The sequence below is a fragment of the Theropithecus gelada genome, chromosome 10 (genome assembly GCF_003255815.1).
Source record: "Theropithecus gelada isolate Dixy chromosome 10, Tgel_1.0, whole genome shotgun sequence".
Taxonomy (NCBI): domain Eukaryota; kingdom Metazoa; phylum Chordata; class Mammalia; order Primates; family Cercopithecidae; genus Theropithecus; species Theropithecus gelada.
In genome coordinates, this window is record NC_037678.1 from 64,695,081 (window position 1) to 64,713,567 (window position 18,487).

The window sequence follows — 18,487 nt, forward strand, 5'->3', positions numbered from 1 at the left end:
TGTGGTCAAGAGCATCTTGTTTCATTTAACAACTTTATTTGGATATCATTCACATCCCACACAGTTCACCCATTTAGAGTGTACATTCAATGGCTTTTTGTATATTCACACAGTTGTGCAACCATCACCACAATCAATTTTAGAACGTTTCCATCACCCCCAAAAGAAACTCATACCCATTAGCAGTCACTTCCCACTCTCCTGTCTCAGGCAATTACCAATCTGATTTCTGTCTCTGTGGATTTGCCTATTCTGGGCATTTCATATAAATGGAATCACACAATATATGGTCTTTTGTGTCTGGCTGCTTTCGCTTAGCACAGTGTTTTCAAGGCTCAGCCACAGTGTAGCATGTAGTGTCAGAATGTCACTCCTTTTTATTGCCAGATAATATTTCATTGTCTGGATATACCACTTTTTTTTTTTTTTGAGATGGAGTCTCGCTCTGTCGCTAGGCTGGAGTGCAGTGGGGCAATCTCAGCTCACTGCAACCTCCAACTCCCTGGTTCATGTGATTCTCCTGCCTCAGCCTTCCTCTCCTTCCTCAGCCTCAGCGATTCTTCTCCTTCTGAGTAGCTGGGATTACAGGCATGCACCACCACAACCGGCTAATTTTTGTATTTTTAGTAGAGATGGGGTTTCACCATGTTGGCCAGGATAGTCTCGATCTCCTAACCTCATGATCCACCCACCTCGGCCTCCCAAAGTGCTGGCATTACAGGCCTGAGCCACCACACCCAGGCTGATATACCACATTTTATTTAGCCATCCATTATTTGATAGACATGGGGGTTGTTTCCATTTCTTGGCGATTAAGGATATTGCTGCTGTAAACATTCAGGCATGAGTTTTTTTTTTGTTTGTTTGTTTGTTTGTTTTTTTGAGACGGAGTCTCGCTGTGTCACCCAGGCTGGAGTGCAGTGGCGCGATCTCGGCTCACTGCAAGCTCCGCCTCCCGGGTTTACGCCATTCTCCTGCCTCAGCCTCCGAGTAGCTGGGACTACAGGCGCCCGCCACCACGCCCGGCTAGTTTTTTGTATTTTTAGTAGAGACGGGGTTTCACCATGTTAGTCAGGATGGTCTCGATCTCCTGACCTCGTGATCCACCCGCCTCGGCCTCCCAAAGTGCTGGGATTACAGGGTTGAGCCACCGCGCCCGGCCTCAGGCATGAGTTTTTATGTGGTCGTGTGTTTTCAGTCCTCCTGGGCTGATACCTAGGAGCGGAATTGCTCAGCCATTTGGTAACTCTCTGACTAACCTTGGGAGGAGCACCAGACTGTTTTCCAAAGCAGCTACATCCTTTTACATTCCCACCCACAGTGCATGAGGGTTCTAATGTCTCCACATCCTCGCCAGTCCGTGTTAGTGTCTGTCTTTTTTATTCCAGCCGTCCTTGTGTGTGTGAAGTGGTAACACATTGTGGTTTTGATTTGCACTTCCCCAGGAGCATCCCTGTGGTACAGAACAGGGAACTGAGGCTCAGAGAGGTGAAAAGCCCTGCCTGCGGCCATGGGGCAAAGATGGGCAGAAGCAGGATTCTAACCCAGCCACCTCCCTCTTCCTTTGTCTGTCTTCCCAGTGGAACAAGAAAAATCCCTCTAAGGAGGTTGGGGGGACCCCTCTATGGGAGTAAAATGGCCAGGGATGAGACATAGACCCTTGGGAGGGTTGGATGAAACCCCGTGGAATATCAGAACTTCCTGTGGAAAGCCCTTGACTAGTGCCTGGTGCATAGGAGGTGCTCAGAGCTGGTGAGTGTTGTTATCACTCTAGCATGACATAGATCCTCCCATACCCTCCTAGAGGGACCTGGGCCTTCCAGAGCCAGCCTTGTATTCTGGAAGAGACCATATTCATTGAGTACAGGCTAGCCAGTGGCCTGAGAGGACCACAGGTCATGGACCATCTATCCCTGGCATACCTGGATTCTGCTGCAGGTGCAGAGTCCCGCCTGCTTCATAGCCTGGTTATTATTCATGTCCTCATCCATCCATCATCCATCTATCCATCCATCCTCCAGCCCACCCTTCTCTGAACCTCATTGTCCTCATCTGAAGACAGAAGATGCAAGGCCTGCTTCAGGGCTACTGTGGTGATCAGCACAGGGCTGGGATATGGGGCCCAGGGCCAATGTCAGTCATCATTTCCACAGTTCCCAGTCCCCAAGGGGTGCCTGTGGTTTCTGCAGTTGCAGAGCAAGGACCAGATGGCCACTCTGGCTATGAGGGCTTGACCTGAGAGCCCCAGGTGGACACATCCTCAGGCAGATTCTCAGCAGGACCATGGTGAGTGGGACCCTCAGCTGGAATAAGCCAAGGGGAATCAAGAGCCCAGGGTGTAGGTGGGATGGCAGGGACCGGGGAGCTGGTCCAGACCTGGCAGAAACAAGACAAACAGACTAAGGCTAAGGGAGGTCTGAGTTCAACAACTCTGTGACTTTGGGCAAGCTACTTAACCTCTCTGAGCCTGTTTCCTCAACTGTAATAAGGGGTTGTTGATACCTTATAAGAGAAAATGAGATCCCAAAGTAAAGTGCCTAAGCCTCTGACTCGATAAATCCACTAGGAGAACCTCAGGCTCGTGTGCACCAGGAGATCCGGACCAGTGTGCTCGTAGCAGTGTTGTTGGTAAGTCATAGTACCCAGTCGGGAACACACTCCAATTCTTGTCAGCAATACAATGGATAAATAAGTTGATAGATGGTGAGATAGTCATACAGCGAAATATTGTACAGCAATAAAAGTGAACAAATTACAGACACATGCAGCAACACAGATGAATCTCACAAATTGAGATGCGAGAAATACAGTATGATTCTGTGCATAGGCAGGTCAGACAATGGAGGAAACTCACATACATTGTTTAAAATGACATAGGCGGGGGAGAGCGGGGGAGGGGGAGAACAGCGGGAAAATAGCTAATGCATGCCAAGCTTAATACCCAGCTGATGGGTTGATAGGCGCAGCAAGCCACCATGGCACACATTCACCTGTGAAACACACCTGCACATCCTACACATGCACCCCGGAACTTCAAAAATAAAATGACATACACCTAGGTAGTAAGACTACAAAAAGAACATTAAGAATGGGATTACCGGCTGGGCACAGTGGCTCACACCTGTAATCCCAGCACTTTGGGAGGCTGAGGCAGGTGAATCATTTGAGGTCAGGAGTTTGAGACGAGCCTGACCAACATGGCGAAACCCCAGTTCTACTAAAAATACAAAAAAACAAAAACAAAAACAAAAAAAACTGCCAGGCACAGTGGCTCACACTTGTAATCCCAGCACTTTGGGAGGCTGAGGCGGGCAGATCACGAGGTCAGGAGCTCGCGATCATCCCGGCTAACATGGCGAAACCCCGGCTCTAATAAAAATACAAAAAAATTAGCCAGGTGTGGTGGCACATGCCTATAGTCCCAGCTACTCGGGAGGCTGAGGCAGGAGAATCACTGGAACTTGGGAGATGGAGGTTGCAGTGAACTGAGATTGCACCACTGCACTCCAGCTTGGGTGGCAGAGTGAAACTCCGTCTCAAAAAAAAAAAAAAAAAACCTTAAACGTTGGGACAGTGGCTGCCTCTAAGAGGGAGAAGGGATGAATGGAGGTGACACATGAGGCTTGGGGAGGTTCTCTTTTGGGGTGCTATGTTTGGTAGGTAGTGACTACACAAGTATTTGCTTTACATTATTTACAAAACTGTGTAAACATGTTTTATGCAGTCTTCTCTGTGGGTGATTATCTCAGAGGCAAAGAGTAATTCGAGTGCCTGGCAAAAGGATTGGAGCTGAACAAAAGCTGGTTGTCTCCCACCCTCTCCCTCTGCCCCCACCGGTCCTGTGCTCTGCACTGCGAAGCCAGGTGCTGCTTGGGGTGCAAAGCAGGAGAAAGATGCTGAGTGAGGCGTGGGTGTGAGCTAGCCACCTGCTTTCCCGCCTCCACCCCACACACCACCCCCAGGCACAAATGCCCCAGAAAGACACTGCCCAGAGGTTTTTTTAAAACCGCTTTATTCAGGTTGGCTGGTAATCACGGACTGGATCATGTATACAGGGCACTCCACCCCTAGGCAAAGCCCTCGGCCTCTCCCACCTCCCCCACATCATCACTGAGCGGCAGCCAGAGGTGCGAGCCAATTCCAAGGGGAATTGGATCCAATAGAAATATTTACAAATAACCAGGGGGCAGGTGTCCCCCTGATAGGGAATCGTAAGGGAATTGAGTACCAGGGGGCCCTTGGCTCCCAACAGCCCCAGGCCCTGGGATGGACTTGGCACAGGACCCAAGAGGGGGCTGGGGCACTGGGGGCCGGCAGAGGGGGACTCCTGGGAGAGCCTTGAAGACCCTCAAAGGGGTCCTGCTGGTGCAAAACTCTGCCTGGGGCCGTGGGTCCGAGGGGAAGGCCCCTCCCTTCTGACTTGCCTTGTGACAGGGCAGAGAATCCTGGATCCCCTGCATCCCTGGAGGGTCGCACAGGGAGCTGAAGAGGAAGGACCCGCCAGGAGGTGGTGGGGCGTCTCGCTGTTCCCGCAGGCCTCCGTGAGTGACCCTGCAGAGCCACTGCCCCAGAAGGGCCCTCCTGGGAACTCTGTTCCCTGGGTCTTCACCAGGGGAGAGGCCCTAGTTCTGCTCAGAAGACTCAAGTTCATATTCAGGGAGGGGTCACTGTCCACACCCCCAGGTCCAAGTGAGGGATGGTAGGAGGAGGGAGGTGAGGCTGGGGGCCCCGGCTCAGGACAGGATGGGAACAAGCAAGCAAAGCAAAACACTGGACTCCACAGAAGCTGGTGACAGGAAGGGGGTGGCCCCGGGCCCCAGCATGGTCCCCGCCCCAGTGTTCAGGGCGGACGGCCCCTTGGTGCCCAGGGCTACCTTCTCCGAGCCAGGTCACCACAGGGGTCTGAAAGGGCAGGGGTGGGTGGGGCTTACATGCTGAGCAAGGGGTGGTGGAAAGAGGGCCGACATGGTGGCCACAGGCGGCCTCGGGGATAGGGCGCGGCTGGACGCAGGCAGTCCGTCCCCAGTGGTCCGGCGGCTCCTCATGCACTCTGTACAGCGTGGGGGCGGGTGGGCAGGGGCAGGGGCATCAGTCTAGAGGCTGCAGGCCTCCTGGTCCACCGAGCGCTTCCTCAGCTCCTTGCCTGGCTTGGGGGGCGGCGGGGCGGGCGCGGCGGGAGGGGCTTCGGGCAGGTGCAGGACGGAGTTCTCCCCCGGCTGCACCCGCAGGTAGGCCTTGACCTTGTGGTGCCGGGCCTTGCCGTCGCTGAAGTCGATGACGCGGCACTCGTAGGTGCCTTCGTCCGTGGGCTTCACCCGAGACAGGCGCAGCTTGTGGGAGATGTTGCTGCCCACCACCTTGACCACCTGGGGGTGACAGAGAGACCGTGACCTGTCTGTCCCGTGACAGTGGGGGAGAAGAAGAGTACGGGGGGTCCCAGGATCCTAGGACTAGAGCCCCCAGAAACACTCCCACAAGGGCCCACCGAGGTTTGCACAAGAGTGAGTTAAACAGCAAAAAAGTAAAAGCAACTGCCATGTCCATCCACAGACTGCATAACTAAGCAGTGGTCTGTTCCCTGCATGAAGCACTGCAGAGTGGTCTGAAAGACGGAGCTAGAACTAGGCACGTGAGCTCAGTGGCAAACAGCAGAGGGAAAGCTCTCACTGCTGCCTGCCCCCGGGGGATGCCATTTATGTAAATTACCACAGAAACCTACTCTATACTGGTTTTGGGGTCTTCCGGGTGTGGAAGTTTAAAATAGACAGGAGGGAACACCAGGACCTCCTCACAGTGGTGGACCCTAGGGGAAGAACACAGGGGAGGAAGTGGACCTGGTGTAGACTACAAAGCAAGGTCTTCATTTAGTCTGAAAGTGTACATTTCCTAAAAAAAAATAATAGAGGTGTCTGCAGTCCCAGCTACTACTCAGGAGGCTGAGGTGCGAGGACTGTTTGAGCCCAGGAGTTTGAGGCTTGCAGTGAGCCATGATCACACCACTGCACTCCAGCTTAGGTGACTGAGTGAGACCCGTATTTTAAAAACCAAACCAGGCCAAGTGTGGTGGCTCACGCCTGGAATCCCAGCACTTTGGGAGGCCAAGGCAGGCGGATCACTTGAAGTCAGGAGTTTGAGACCTGGGCATGTTGCCTGGGCAACATGGGGAAACCCTGTCTCTCCTAAAAATACAAATACTAGCCGGGGGTGTGGTGGTGCGTGCCTATAATCCCAGCTACTCGTGAGGCTGAGGCATGAAAATCACTTGAACAACCTGGGAGGCGGAGGTTGCAGTGAGCCGAGACTGCACCACTGCACTCCAGCCTGGGCGACAGTGCGAGACTCTGTCTCAAATAAATAAATAAATAAAATAAAATAACACAATAAAAAACAAAACAAAACAATATAAAGGCTGATGACAAATATATCGGGATGCTGATAACTATTTACTCTACTTGGGGGGAGCAAGGATGTTTGTTATATTCGTCTTTGTACTTTGACTTTTTGTTTTATTTGTTTGGGTTTTTACATTTCTGTTTTAAAATGGGAGTATCACTTATACAGAGTAAAGTGCACACAGCCCGAGGAAATGTTTCCTGTGTAACCACCATCCAGAGCAAAGCATGGGACATTCGTGACCCCCTAGAGCACACCCTTCACTCAGCAATACTTCCCCCGCTGGGGTCCCCCGCTTTCTGACTTCTGTCACCATAGATAGTTTTTTTCTGTTTTGGAACTCTTGTATGTGTGGCTTCTTTCCTGTGCCTGGCTTTTTCGACACAACCTGTTATCAGTGAGATGTCTCCATGTTGCTGCCTGCATCTATTTGTTGGTTTGTTTGAGACAGAGTCTCCGTTGCCAAGCCTGGAGTGCAGTGGCGTGATCTCAGCTCACTGCAACCTCTACCTCCCAGTTCAAGCAGGTGTCATGCCTCAGCCTCCCCAGTAGCTGGAATTACAGGCACCCGCCACCATGTCCAGCTAATTTTTGTATTTTTAGTAGAGATGGGGTTTCACCATGTTGGCCAGGCTGGTCCCGAACTCCTGGCCTCAATTGATCAACCCACCTCAGCTTCCCGAAGTGCCAGGATTATAGGTGTGAGCCACCATGCCGGCCATCCATTTGTTCTTTTTCATTGCCGTGTAGTATTCCATCACATGCATACTGCACAATTGGTTTATGTGATCACCCATCAATGGACATGTGTGTGATTTCCAGATTAAAGCTCTTATGAATAAATCTGCCCTGAATATAAAGTAGCCGTGGGTGTTTTTTTCAATTAAAAAAGAAAAAGCAGACGGACAGTTATATAAGATACACCACTGCGGAAGCTGGCTGACGGGTACAGGGGACTTAATGACCTATTTTTGAAACTTTTCCTGAGCCTATGACTCAAAATAAAAAGGTATTTTAATTTTTTTAAAAAAAGAAGAAGAAGAAGAAGGAGTTGGGCCTATGGAGAGGGGTAACAGTGGTGGGAGGGGGCTTCTCTCCTTCCCTGGCCCCTTCTTCTTAGAGAAAAAAACAAAACAAAACAAAACAAAAAAACCCACCTGCAGTCCCTCTCCTGCCTGGACAGAGCAGTGGAGGTCAGTTCTCAGCTGCCAGTCGCTGATCCCCTTCCCAGTCAGCTTTGTAGGCTCAGGTGAGTGGGCCTCAGACCTGTGGCCTACTGGTCTCTCTCTTTTGGAAGGACAACAAACTGGCTTGTTGCCGCCAAGCCCCAGCTCCTAGAGAGGGAAGCCCAGCTTCTGGCTCCAGGTGGGATGCCCCTGCTGGTCACCCCTGCGGTGAGGGGGCCGGGATGAGAAAGCACGGCCTCTGCATGCAGCCTGCAGATGTCTCTGAGCCTGGGCTGGGCACTCACACGTGTGACTTCTAATCATCTCACCAATCTGCCCTGGGGAGGCCTCTTTCATCACCCTCCCCAGTGGGAAACTCTTGCTGACCTCACGGCCTTTGCGCGTGCTGGGCCCTCTGCCTGGGTGGGGTTCCCTGTTCATCTTCACCTGCTTGGTTCCCATTCATCCTAAATGTCACCTCCTCCAAGAAATTGACCTCTGTCCCCACTCCCTCCTATTTCCTGCATAGCAGTCTTCTCATTTTGAATTGTGTATTTGTCTGTTGACTTGATTTTGGGTTCTCTCCCTGGCTAAACCACACCTGCCATGAGAGCAGGGACAATATTTGTTTTGTCCATGTGAGTGGTTATCACAGAGCCCAGCACTCCATAAATAATCATCAACATTTTTGCAATGAACGGACCCACCTCATGACCTTCTTTCTCCCACTGAAGTGGTACTCAGATGTCATGCTTTCTAATTTTAAGCCACATGCACACGATGATATGGTTTGGCTCTGTGTCCCCACCCAAATCTCATCTCGAATTGTAATCCCCATGTATTGAGGGTGGGGCCTGGTAGGAGGTGACTAGATCACGGGGACAGTTTTCTCCATGCTGTTCTCATGATAGTGAGTGAGTTCTCACAAGATCTGATGGTTTAAAAGTAGCAGTTTCCCCTTCGTTTCCTCTTCTCCTGCCACCACATAAGACATGCCTTGCTTCCCTTTAGCCTTATGCCATTGTTGTAAGTTTTCTGAGGCCTCCCCAGCCATGCAGAACGTTGAGTCAATTTAACCTCTTTTTCTTTGTGAATTACCCAGTCTCCGGTAGTTCTTTATGGCAGTGTGAATACGCATAATGATACCCACTTTGCAGATAGTGAAACTGAGGCTCCAAAAGAAGTGACTCGCCCAGAGGCACGGAGTCAGTGAGTGGCGGAACTGGGAACAGGCTCCATGCGCTCTCACCCTCCCAGTAGTGTGACAGGCTCACGGAGGGCCACCAGTGCTGGCAGGGCCACAGGGAAGAGGAGAGTGTCCAGCAGCGGGGAGCCTGGCCTTCCTCCCTCATGCTGAGCCTTTCCGGCTGCCCATCATCCCCTATATGGAGGGAAAGCCTTCAGCAGAGGCACGGAGGTGGGACCCAGGCAGGACTTCCCCATGGCAAGCAGTGGGAAACCCTCCCAGGTGCCCCTCTGGATGTGGGGGCACCCCCTCCCTAGTGCCAGGCCCTGCTGGAGCCCACCCTGTCCCTCTGACTCCATCACCTCCGCCCTGCGGTCCTGCGTGCTCTCTCCGGCGAGTTTGGAGATGCTGCTGCAAATGCGCAGCGGGAACGAATTACCTCAACATCTGCTTCCCTCACGGATATTAATTATCCTTCATTTGTCAACCCCACAAGGCGCTAATGGAGTAATAATGCAAAGCGCTGGGAGCACTCGCTCCTAGGGAGGGAGCACCAAGCGAGGCCCAGCCCTCAGCCCACCCGCTCCCATCCCCCAGATGGGGCCACGAAGGCCTGGGCGGCTCCCCAGGCAGCCAGCTCCCTCCTCCCTGTCACCCCCTCTGCCAACAGACAGATGTGGCCTTCAGAAGCACAAGCTCTTCCTCTCTCAGAGAGGAGGAGGGCAGGGAGCACTGCAGGGAGTGATGGGAGGCCAGGCGCTGACCCTGACAAGTCACCAGCACTCTGGCCTTGGTTTTCTTGGGCTAAATTTGTCCATTCATTCAACATGCATTTAGCAAGTGCCTACCACAACGAGCCAGCCAGATCCTGGTAATGCTGGCATGAGCTGACAGTCTAACGGAGAACCTAGACCCCTAACCCACAACCAAGCAACTCAGCGAGTGAACTTCCAACAGGACGAAGGGTGAGGACACACGTCAGACACCTCTCCCTCCCAGTCCCTGTGGTCCACACCTCTAAGTACAATCTGGAGAAGGCAAATACCATATTTTTAACAAAAATAATAACAGCAACGGTAGTGCCAGTGGCTAATGTTTATGAAACACCTGATTACTGTGAGATGATGTGATAAGTTTCACCAATCTTTCTTTTTTTTTTTTTCTTGAGACAGGGTCTTGTTCTGTCACCCTAGGCTGGAGTGCAGTGGCGTGACCATGGCTCACTGCAGCCTCAACCTCCTGGCCTCGAGCAATCCTCCCGCTTCAGCACCCCCTCCGACCTCCTGAGTAGCTGGGGCCACAAGTGCGCACCACCACTCCTGGCCAATTTTTGTATGTTTTTGTGGAGACAGGGGTCTCACTATATTGCCAAGGCTGGTCTCGAACTCCTGGGCTCAAGCAATCCTCCCTGCCTTGGCCTCCCAAAGTGCTGGGATTCTAGATGTGAGCCACCGCACCCAGCCAAGCTTCATCAATCTTATTTAAACCTCACAATAACCCTGTGATGCAGGTGAAGACACTGAGACTCAGAGAGCTGAAGTGATTTTCTCAAAGCCACCCAGCTGGTGACAGAGTCCACACCCTACCCACCCCTCTGGGAGCCTTCTGAACAGTAAACTATAGGTCAGTCTTCTCATGTCTTTCTGAGGCCCCTAACCCTCCATGTCTTGGGGAAACCCAGCCCTAAACCTCATCAGAGGCCTCTCCCACAGGAGGGGGCCCAATATCCCATTCCAGGAGCAGCGTGTTGGATTTCATCCACCGCACACTATGCAGAAAGCCCTTCAGCCCAGCCCTCCGGGCGACTGGAGAGCCCACGAAGAAAGGAGACCCCCGCATGGCGACCCAGCTGTAAATCATAATCACCTCCACACAGGCATCGACAGGCCTGAGTCGTGCAATTAAGCACCTAATTACGCTGAAAGAGACAAGGCCGAACCCTGACCAGGGCCAAGTTCAGCCTCCTCCCTGCTCGCCCCACGGCCCAGGCTTTTCCGGGCACTGCAGAGATACCCCGAGGCCAGCTCACACTGGGCAGGCTGGGATCTTCTTCCAGCCATGCCAGAAGAATGGATTTGTACTCGTGATGCCAACCCTCGCCTTCACATGGCCTCCTGGGAAGAGGGGGGAGGCCCCAGGGAAGGTGCTGGGGTGAGGAATAGGGGTCAGATGGCTCCTGCCCCAGGCCGGGCCCTGTAATCAGCCTCTATCAGGTCCACCAGGCACTTCACTGGCCCCTCGGCATGTTCAGAACCCAACTCAGGGTCTCCCCATACCTGGGCCCCAGAAGGTCTTGCTGTAGCCAAACTCTGCAATGGCCGTTTCTGTTTTCTTTCCACGCTCTGCACACTCCACCCCTGAGCCCACTGACCTCCTCTAAACACCATCGGACCCCTTCCCCTTCTCTGCAGAATCCACATCCCCCAGCACTGGCGAAAGCAAGGTCCAGGGCTTCTCCCATCTGGGCCATCACCCCAGCCTCCTCCCAGGTCTACACAACCATCCAGCCTCTTCTTCCATGACAGCCAGACCAATTTTTTCAAAATGCCCCCAACCTAAACTCTTCGATGGCCCCCACGGTGGCTGACAAGGCCCTTTGAGGTCTCTTCCCGGCCTGCCCCTCAGCCTCATTGGCCACTAGCAATTCCTCCAGTGCCCACACCCAGCCAAGTTCCCCACTCCTTGTCAAATCCTCCACACCTCAGTGCTCACCTCAAACATCACCTCCTCCAGGAAGCCCTCCTGGCCCCCCAGGCTAGATCAGATCCCCCGTTATAGCAGCTCTCCTCATTTTGGTCACAGTTGTAATTCTATTTTTTTTTTTATCATGCATGATTACTGGATTAACACCCATCTCCCACACTGGACTGGGAGCACCCAGAGGGCAGGGAGGGTGTGTGTGTGAGCCCGTGGTCTTTCCAGAGTCATCTTTGTTTAACTCAGCTTCCAACCACCAGCCATTTACAGTGATGAAGTCCCCCAGGAAGGAGGGTATGTGTGGAGAATTTCACCTCGTCTTAAAATTAGGAAGTTGTGGACTACCTCTGCTTGCAAAACTGGTTAAGCGGAAAATTAACCTCAATTCTAGCACAAAGGACTTTAGTTAGATCGAAAGAAAAACTTCCGGAACTTGAAAATAGCCAATAAGCAGAAATGTTTGCCTGAGCCATGGAAATGATTCCACCTAATGGTGGAATCCTTAGCAGATGCAAGCTACTAAGGGAGACATTTTTAAGCCAGGGCCCTTCCCTGGGCCCAAGTTAAATGAGATAATTCATGTAAAGTGCTCGTTATGGCTCCTAACATATGGTAAGCACTCAATAAATGCTAGCTGCTATATTATTATTATCATTATTATTTTCTCACAGATGCCTGTCCTCCCACATAAATGATGTCCTTACGGGAGCAGGGGTGCGATCTCGGCTCACTGAAGCCTCCGCCTCCTGGGTTCAAGCGATTCTCCCACCTCAGTCTCCCAAGTATCTGGGACTGCAGGTGCGCACCACCACACCTGGCTAATTTTTGTATATTTAGTAGAGACGGGGTTTCACCGTGTTGGCCAGGCTGGTCTCGAACTCCTGACCTCAGATGACCCGCCCACCTTGGCTTCCCAAAGTGCTGGGATTACAGGTGTGCACTGAGTCCAGCATCTGAATTTTTTTTTTTTATTCCCTTGCCCACGTCCTGCTGTCTTGCTAGGAATAAGAGTTTTATGAGTCACAAATTCACGTTAACAAGTTTCCACCGAAGGAACCACTGTCATTCACATAGCTTAATCCATGGCACTTTACAGTTTCCAAAGTGTTTCATATGTGCCTTCAACAACAGCTAACTGAGGAAAAGGGAGAGTCGAGGAGGTGGCAGAGCTGGAACCAGGACTCAGCTCCTGGGATGCTAAGTGCTGGCCCCACTGTGTCCTCACAGTCCCCGCCTGGCAGTCAGCACAGCCGACTCTCACAGTCTGAATCTTCACAAGGCCAACAGGGCCACCCTGGCAGGTTCACGAAGCCCTCCCCCCACCAAGCCCCTCGAAGCTGACAGCATTTTCTTACCCTCAACCTTAGACCATTATTATTTGATCACAGATGCCTGTCCTCCCACGTAAACGATCTCCCTATGAGATTCTGGGATTCCACCAGCCTGTAGACTGCACTCTTTAGCTTAGACAGTGTTTTTCAAAAGATCTAATTAGGTCCCAATAGTTAAAACTCAGGAGATACTCCACTAAAATCGGGATTTTTAGAAGTCACGGGAATATGGGGCCTAGGTCCCTGCCTGGCTCAGCTGTTCCCTATAGACACAGGGTCTGGGCTTCCCGGGCCCCCCCAGGAGCTCTTTCACTGGTTCACATCATGTCACCAGTATGCATATGTGAACAGACATGGGATCCACACTGTGGTGGCAAGTCCACGTACAAACATCTGGCCAGGCACGGTGCCTCATGCCTGTAATCCCAACACTTGGGATGCTGAGGCAGGAGGATCACCTGAGGTCAGGAGTTCAAGACCAGCCTGGTCAACATGGTGAAACCCTGTCTCTACTAAAAATACAAAAAAAAAAAAAAAAAAAAAAAAGCCAGGCATGGTGGCATGCTCCTGTGGTCCCAGCTACTGGGGAAGCTGAAGCAGGAGAATTTCTCGAACTCAGGAGGCGGAGGTTGCAGTGAGCCGACATCGTGCCACTGCACTCCAGCCTGGGTGACAAAAGTGAAACTCCATCTCAAAAAATAAAATAAAATAAAATAAATATGTGTATGGTTCACACACACATTGGCCTGGGCGTATGTCTGTGTGTGTGATAGTTATTCAACAAATATTTATTGGGTACCTACTACACCATACCAGGCTCTGTGCTAGACTCTGGAAATGCAACAGTGAGTCAAGCAGGCTCAGTCCCAGTGCCCCCCATCTCTGGGAGAGACAGTCATGAAGCCAAAACTCACACAAGTGGATAATGACAACCAGAAATACAGCCAGCAGGGAAATACGAGGGGCGCCAGCTGGGTCACAAGTTCAAGGGACGCTTCCCCGAGCTGAGCTCTGTGGGAAGAGAGAGAGAAACAGCTTTGCAGGCAGGGGGACCAGCCTGTGCAAAGGCCGAGAGGTGGGAAGGAATGGGAAGGTGGAAAGGCTGCCAGGGTCGGGAGGGGAAGGGGAGTGAGGTCAGGCAAGAGGAGGTGAGGCTGGAGGGTGGGCAGAGCAATCGTGCAGAGTTCTGAAGGCCACGGAGGAAAGTTTGGGCTGCCTCCTCAGACTGCAGGAATCCAGGGAGAGTACCTGCGTATTAGGAATGGTTGTTCCCATGGCGCTGTCTGCACGAGGAGCTTGGCCCATGCCTGTTTGTGTGCTTCCTAACCAGACCCTCGGAGCCCCAGCTGGTGCAGGCATTGCGGGGGCTGGAGGGGGGTGGGTAGGGGTAATTGCACATTCATGCTGAGCACATTTATTTTATTTAACTAATTAACGTCGTCGCATTCCCCTCATGTGGGACCCAGCAGCCTGGAATTCTAATCCTCTAAGTCAATTAGATTATTCTCTCCTTTGCCAGAGCTGCTCCTTAAACCCCAAGCAAAATTATAGGAGAAAGGGCTGTGATGAACAGGGTATTAATATGCACACAGATCGACCTGCCTGGGCTTAACGGATGGGTATTTGGGCCAGAAACAGGGCATTCGATATGGATGCGCCCTTGGCAGAGGGTGGGGGTGAAGGGGCTGCAGGAGCCTCCTGCCTGGCCTCTCTGCCTCCATGATGCCACCTCTGATGCCCGACATGGCACCCCAATGATCCCTGTGCCCAGTCTCCACATGGTGACCTCGGTTTGGGGGTGCAGCTCCTCTGTTCATCCCTGTCGAATTGGACTTGGGGACCTGAGCTCCCCTACAAGTCCTTGAAAAGTTGTAGAAGAATCAAGCAAAAAAGGGTGAATTTCGAAAGGCTTCCCCACCATGTGCATGCGCGCGCACACACACGCATTCATACCCCACGGGCACCTGCCTTTTCCGAGTGTGGTGCTGGCAGATGTCTAGCCTCCTGCCAGGCTGACCTCACACCCCATGCACAAATCTTGCCTCATTGCATGGCCACATGTGTCCCCGGGCGGGTACCCTCCACTCTGTGTTCTCTCCCCCGTTCACCTCCTTTCGCCCTCCTGTCTGCCTCTCCCAGGACTGGCTTTGGGTGCCCCCTCCTTCACAAAAGTTGTCACCCCCTGAACTCCCTGGGCCCCAGCTGCACTGGCCTGCAGCACAGCCCAGTGACAAAGAGCTTGAGCCCTGAAGCCAGGTAGCTCAGCAACACCAGTCACCCTTGGCGTGACTCGGGCAAGTCCTTGACCTCCTGAGCCTCAGCTGCCCCACCTGCAAAATGGGTGAATGCTTGGCCCTTCTTATAGAGGGTGGCTACTAACAAATGAGTCAATAAATAAGAAGGCCTGCCCAGTCCTGAAATCCTTTGGCTAGAGTGCCCCCACCCCGTCCCCAGGGCCAGATCACTGAGTGACCCCAAGATGGCGTAACACTCAGTAATGATAGGCCAAAAAAAGCTGGCTCAGGCTCATTAGACCTCATTGGTTCCCCAAATAAAAAATGCTGCTGAGACAAGCCTGAAGGCACCAGGACGCACACAGCCTTGGCCCCGACAGGAGAAAATGCATCTTCTCTCCCCTGTCATTTTTTGTGCCTATCATTGAACGAACTTGAAAAATCTCCGGCTTTTAAAAAACAGAGCAGGGCCATTTTTTTTTTCCCTTCTCTTTTTCTTCTCTTCCATCTTCTTGCCCAAGCTCCCTGCTGAACTGGACCCCAATTTTTTTTTAAGTCACAGCTGTGCCCTCCATTAGAGCCCTTTTGAGAAGTCATTATCAAAACTCACACTTATTTTGGTTGCCTCCTTCCCTGCGTCTTCCTGCTGAGATGCTTTTAGCTGTTGGGAGCGGGGAGGGGTGGAGAGAGCAGAGACAAGGTGTTAGCACAGGGTGGGGGTGGGGTGGCAGTGTGGGGAGACACATTATAGGGATACAGACAACAGCTAAGATTCTCATGACAGCAGATGAGGCTCGGGGGCCATGGAGTCTGGAGTTGGGGTCCTTCAGCTTTCTGTATCCACTCAGGGGACAGAGGGGATGTCAGAGCAAAAGAAGATAATGGAGGTATGTAGAAAATGACCACATTTGTGCATTTAGACACACAAGGGTACTTTGGTATACACTGGAGGGAGTGTGAACAGGCAGAAATCTAAGCCTCGGCTTGGTACGTTGCTAGGAGCGTGTTTGTACTCTTGATCACTCTATCTGAGAGTGTGTTTGTACTTTCAGGTGTGCCACCCATGTGAACGTGTGTGCAGATGCTGTGGGAACCCTACCCGCATTCCCCACCTTTGCAAGCTGACCCTGGAGGCTTCCAACCGCAGACACCTGCAACGGTTTGCCTAAGGGCTTTCTCTGGCCACTGGAGTCCTCTAAGCCTGCATGTGGCAGGGCTGGAAGTGTTGGGGAGCTGACACCTCCAGGAGCAACACAGAGTTTGCTATGCCTTTGGGCACATGTGAGACACTTTTTCATGAACATGGGGAGTGTATGAGCGAGCCAATGCGTGTTTGTGAATGTGTGCAGATACATGTGGTCGTATATGAATGGGTGGGCAGATCTCTATGTGTTTGCGTGTTCATTAGTGTATACACACGTGTAAGGATGCAGATGATTCAGATGGAGTTCCTCCAAGAGCTGACCTTGAGACAAAGGTCAAGTAGTTTATTTGGGAGGTGATCCCAGGAAGCACAGGTAGGGGAGAAGGTGAGTGAAACCAAAAGGGGAAGAAAGTTAATAATGGGAGGTATGTTGTCGGTTAGTTACCACTGTAGGCAATTGGAGCTTCATCCCACTGGGCACTCGGGGAGACAGTGAAGAACATGCTTCGGTCATCCCAGCTGAGGGCGAGGGAACTGGGGCATTCATCCTCCAACTTTGCAGGTCACTGGTGGGGGCTGCTTCTGCCTATTGAGTCCCCTGCTCCTCCTGCTTGCCTCGCTGGCTGGCAGGCTCTGGTGTCCAGAGAAAACCCTCAAGCAGAGCCGGAGGACCTGGCAGTTGGCAGTGGGCTGGTCCCAGGCATGCTGCACACCGGGCATGGGGCAGAGCCCCCACAGCATCTGCTCTACAGGTGTGTACACACGAGCATGCACGTGTAGAGGGGCGAGCACATGTGCAGCCAAGGGTGTGCTGGGAGCCTGGTGCACACCTGCGTGTGTGCCTGTGAATGAAATCAGCATTTGCAGAGCTCTTTACAAAAAGGCTGCCCGTGTGGCCTGCAGAAGTGGTGGGAAGTGAGTCACAAGACCTACCTTGCTCCATAACCTGAAGCCAGCTTGTCCCTCTGGCCTCAGTTTCCTCACCTGTACCCTGAAGGGAGGCCCTCTGTGCTCTGGAAGGCCCTTCTTGCTGTGGCCATTTCAAGTGTTCAGCCTAGCTCTGCCTCCTGCCCGTTCCCCCAGATAAGCCTCCATGATCACCTAAAACCCCCACCCCAGGAGGAAGAAGGGAGGGAGACAGCTGTGTGGTGTGGAGAACAGCGCTGGAGCCCACATCCCTCAGAGGAGAAGAGGGGCAGAGAGATACCCCTACCCCAGGGACCAGGACTTCCCCAGCCCCACTTGGCATCTCCCCAGGGGCATTACCTGGTTCGAGGCCCAGGCCTGCTTGTCGGTCCAGTCCCGGTGGCTCCGCACGTACCACCACTGGATCTCCAGCGAGTAGGACGGGGAGCCGCTGCCGCGGAAGGAGCAGGCCATCTCCACATCCTCGCCCGTCCGTGCTGTCATGTCATGGGGTGTCTCTGTGAACAGGGCTGTGCAAGAAACAGGGGGAAGAGTGGCGGGGCTCAGGAAACCACAGAGCTGGTGGGTGAGGGAGGTGGAGAACGTAGGAGCAGCTGGCCCTGCACGGTGGGGGACGGGTGGAGGGGGTGGGGGTACCCGCAAGCCCGCTGGTGGGAGTGGTCTGGCTTCAGGTGGGCACCCGAGAAGCTCAGCAAGGCGGGCCAAGGGTGTGTGCAGCAGCCAGCGTGAGATGGGGATGAGGGAGTAGGTGTCGGCCCTGGAGGCCACACCAGCAGCTGGGCGCCGTGGGAGAGCATGCCAGGGATCAGAGAAGGCCTGGGCTGGATGTGGACGGCAAGAAGGCCCGGGAGGAGCTGCCACTTTCATCAGCTCTTCCAGGTTCTTCCAGTCACCCAGCTCGGTTCCCCTCCTGAGTTACTCCAGTGTCCATGTACAGCAGCCAGCGCCATCTTTGCAAAACCAAATCAGATGTGGCCTCTTCCCTGCTTAGAACCCTCCCCTGGCACCCCAGGTATGGCGATCGGCACCCGTTCCCCTGGCTTCCTCCCTGTCCTGTGGACACACCTCCCTTTCCAGCCTCACTCTTGCTCTGGCTGTTCTCCTTCTGGAATGCCCTTCCCTCCGCCCCTCTTTGCCCAGCTGGCTCCTTCAGATCTGGCAAAGCTCAGCTCAAATATCACCCCCAGAAAGGTCCTCCTTGAGGATCCCAAGAAGGTCCCCCACCTCCTGCCTTGCCCTGATGCCTGTGGCAGCTCCAGGAGGACAGGGACATAGAGCTCCTGCAGCTGGCAGTTGCTGGTGCAGAGTGGCTGCTCGGTGGATGGAATGGGTGCAGAATTCTCCACCCTCTCAGGGCACCCAGGGTGAAGTGGGAGCCACTCCTGCCTCCTGCCCCGTGCAGGGCCCAG

At 53.0% G+C, this 18,487-nt stretch overlaps 1 protein-coding gene across 3 annotated transcripts in view; it reads right to left on the bottom strand.

Moving 5' to 3' along the window:
• Positions 1-3,995: 3,995 nt before the first annotated feature.
• Positions 3,996-18,487, bottom strand: part of VSTM2L (V-set and transmembrane domain containing 2 like) — a 42,587-nt gene continuing 28,095 nt past the window's right edge. Inside the window, exons 2-4 of one of the 3 annotated variants that reach the window (XM_025399503.1) lie at positions 17,418-17,587; positions 15,618-15,668; positions 3,996-5,366 (exon numbers count right to left, since the gene is read on the bottom strand). In XM_025399503.1, the coding sequence (XP_025255288.1) occupies positions 5,094-5,366; positions 15,618-15,668; positions 17,418-17,587 (494 nt within the window). In that variant the 3' untranslated portion in view covers positions 3,996-5,093. The remainder of the gene's footprint in view (positions 5,367-15,617; positions 15,669-17,417; positions 17,588-18,487) is intronic. The other 2 variants (XM_025399504.1, XM_025399505.1) reach the window with 2 other exon arrangements.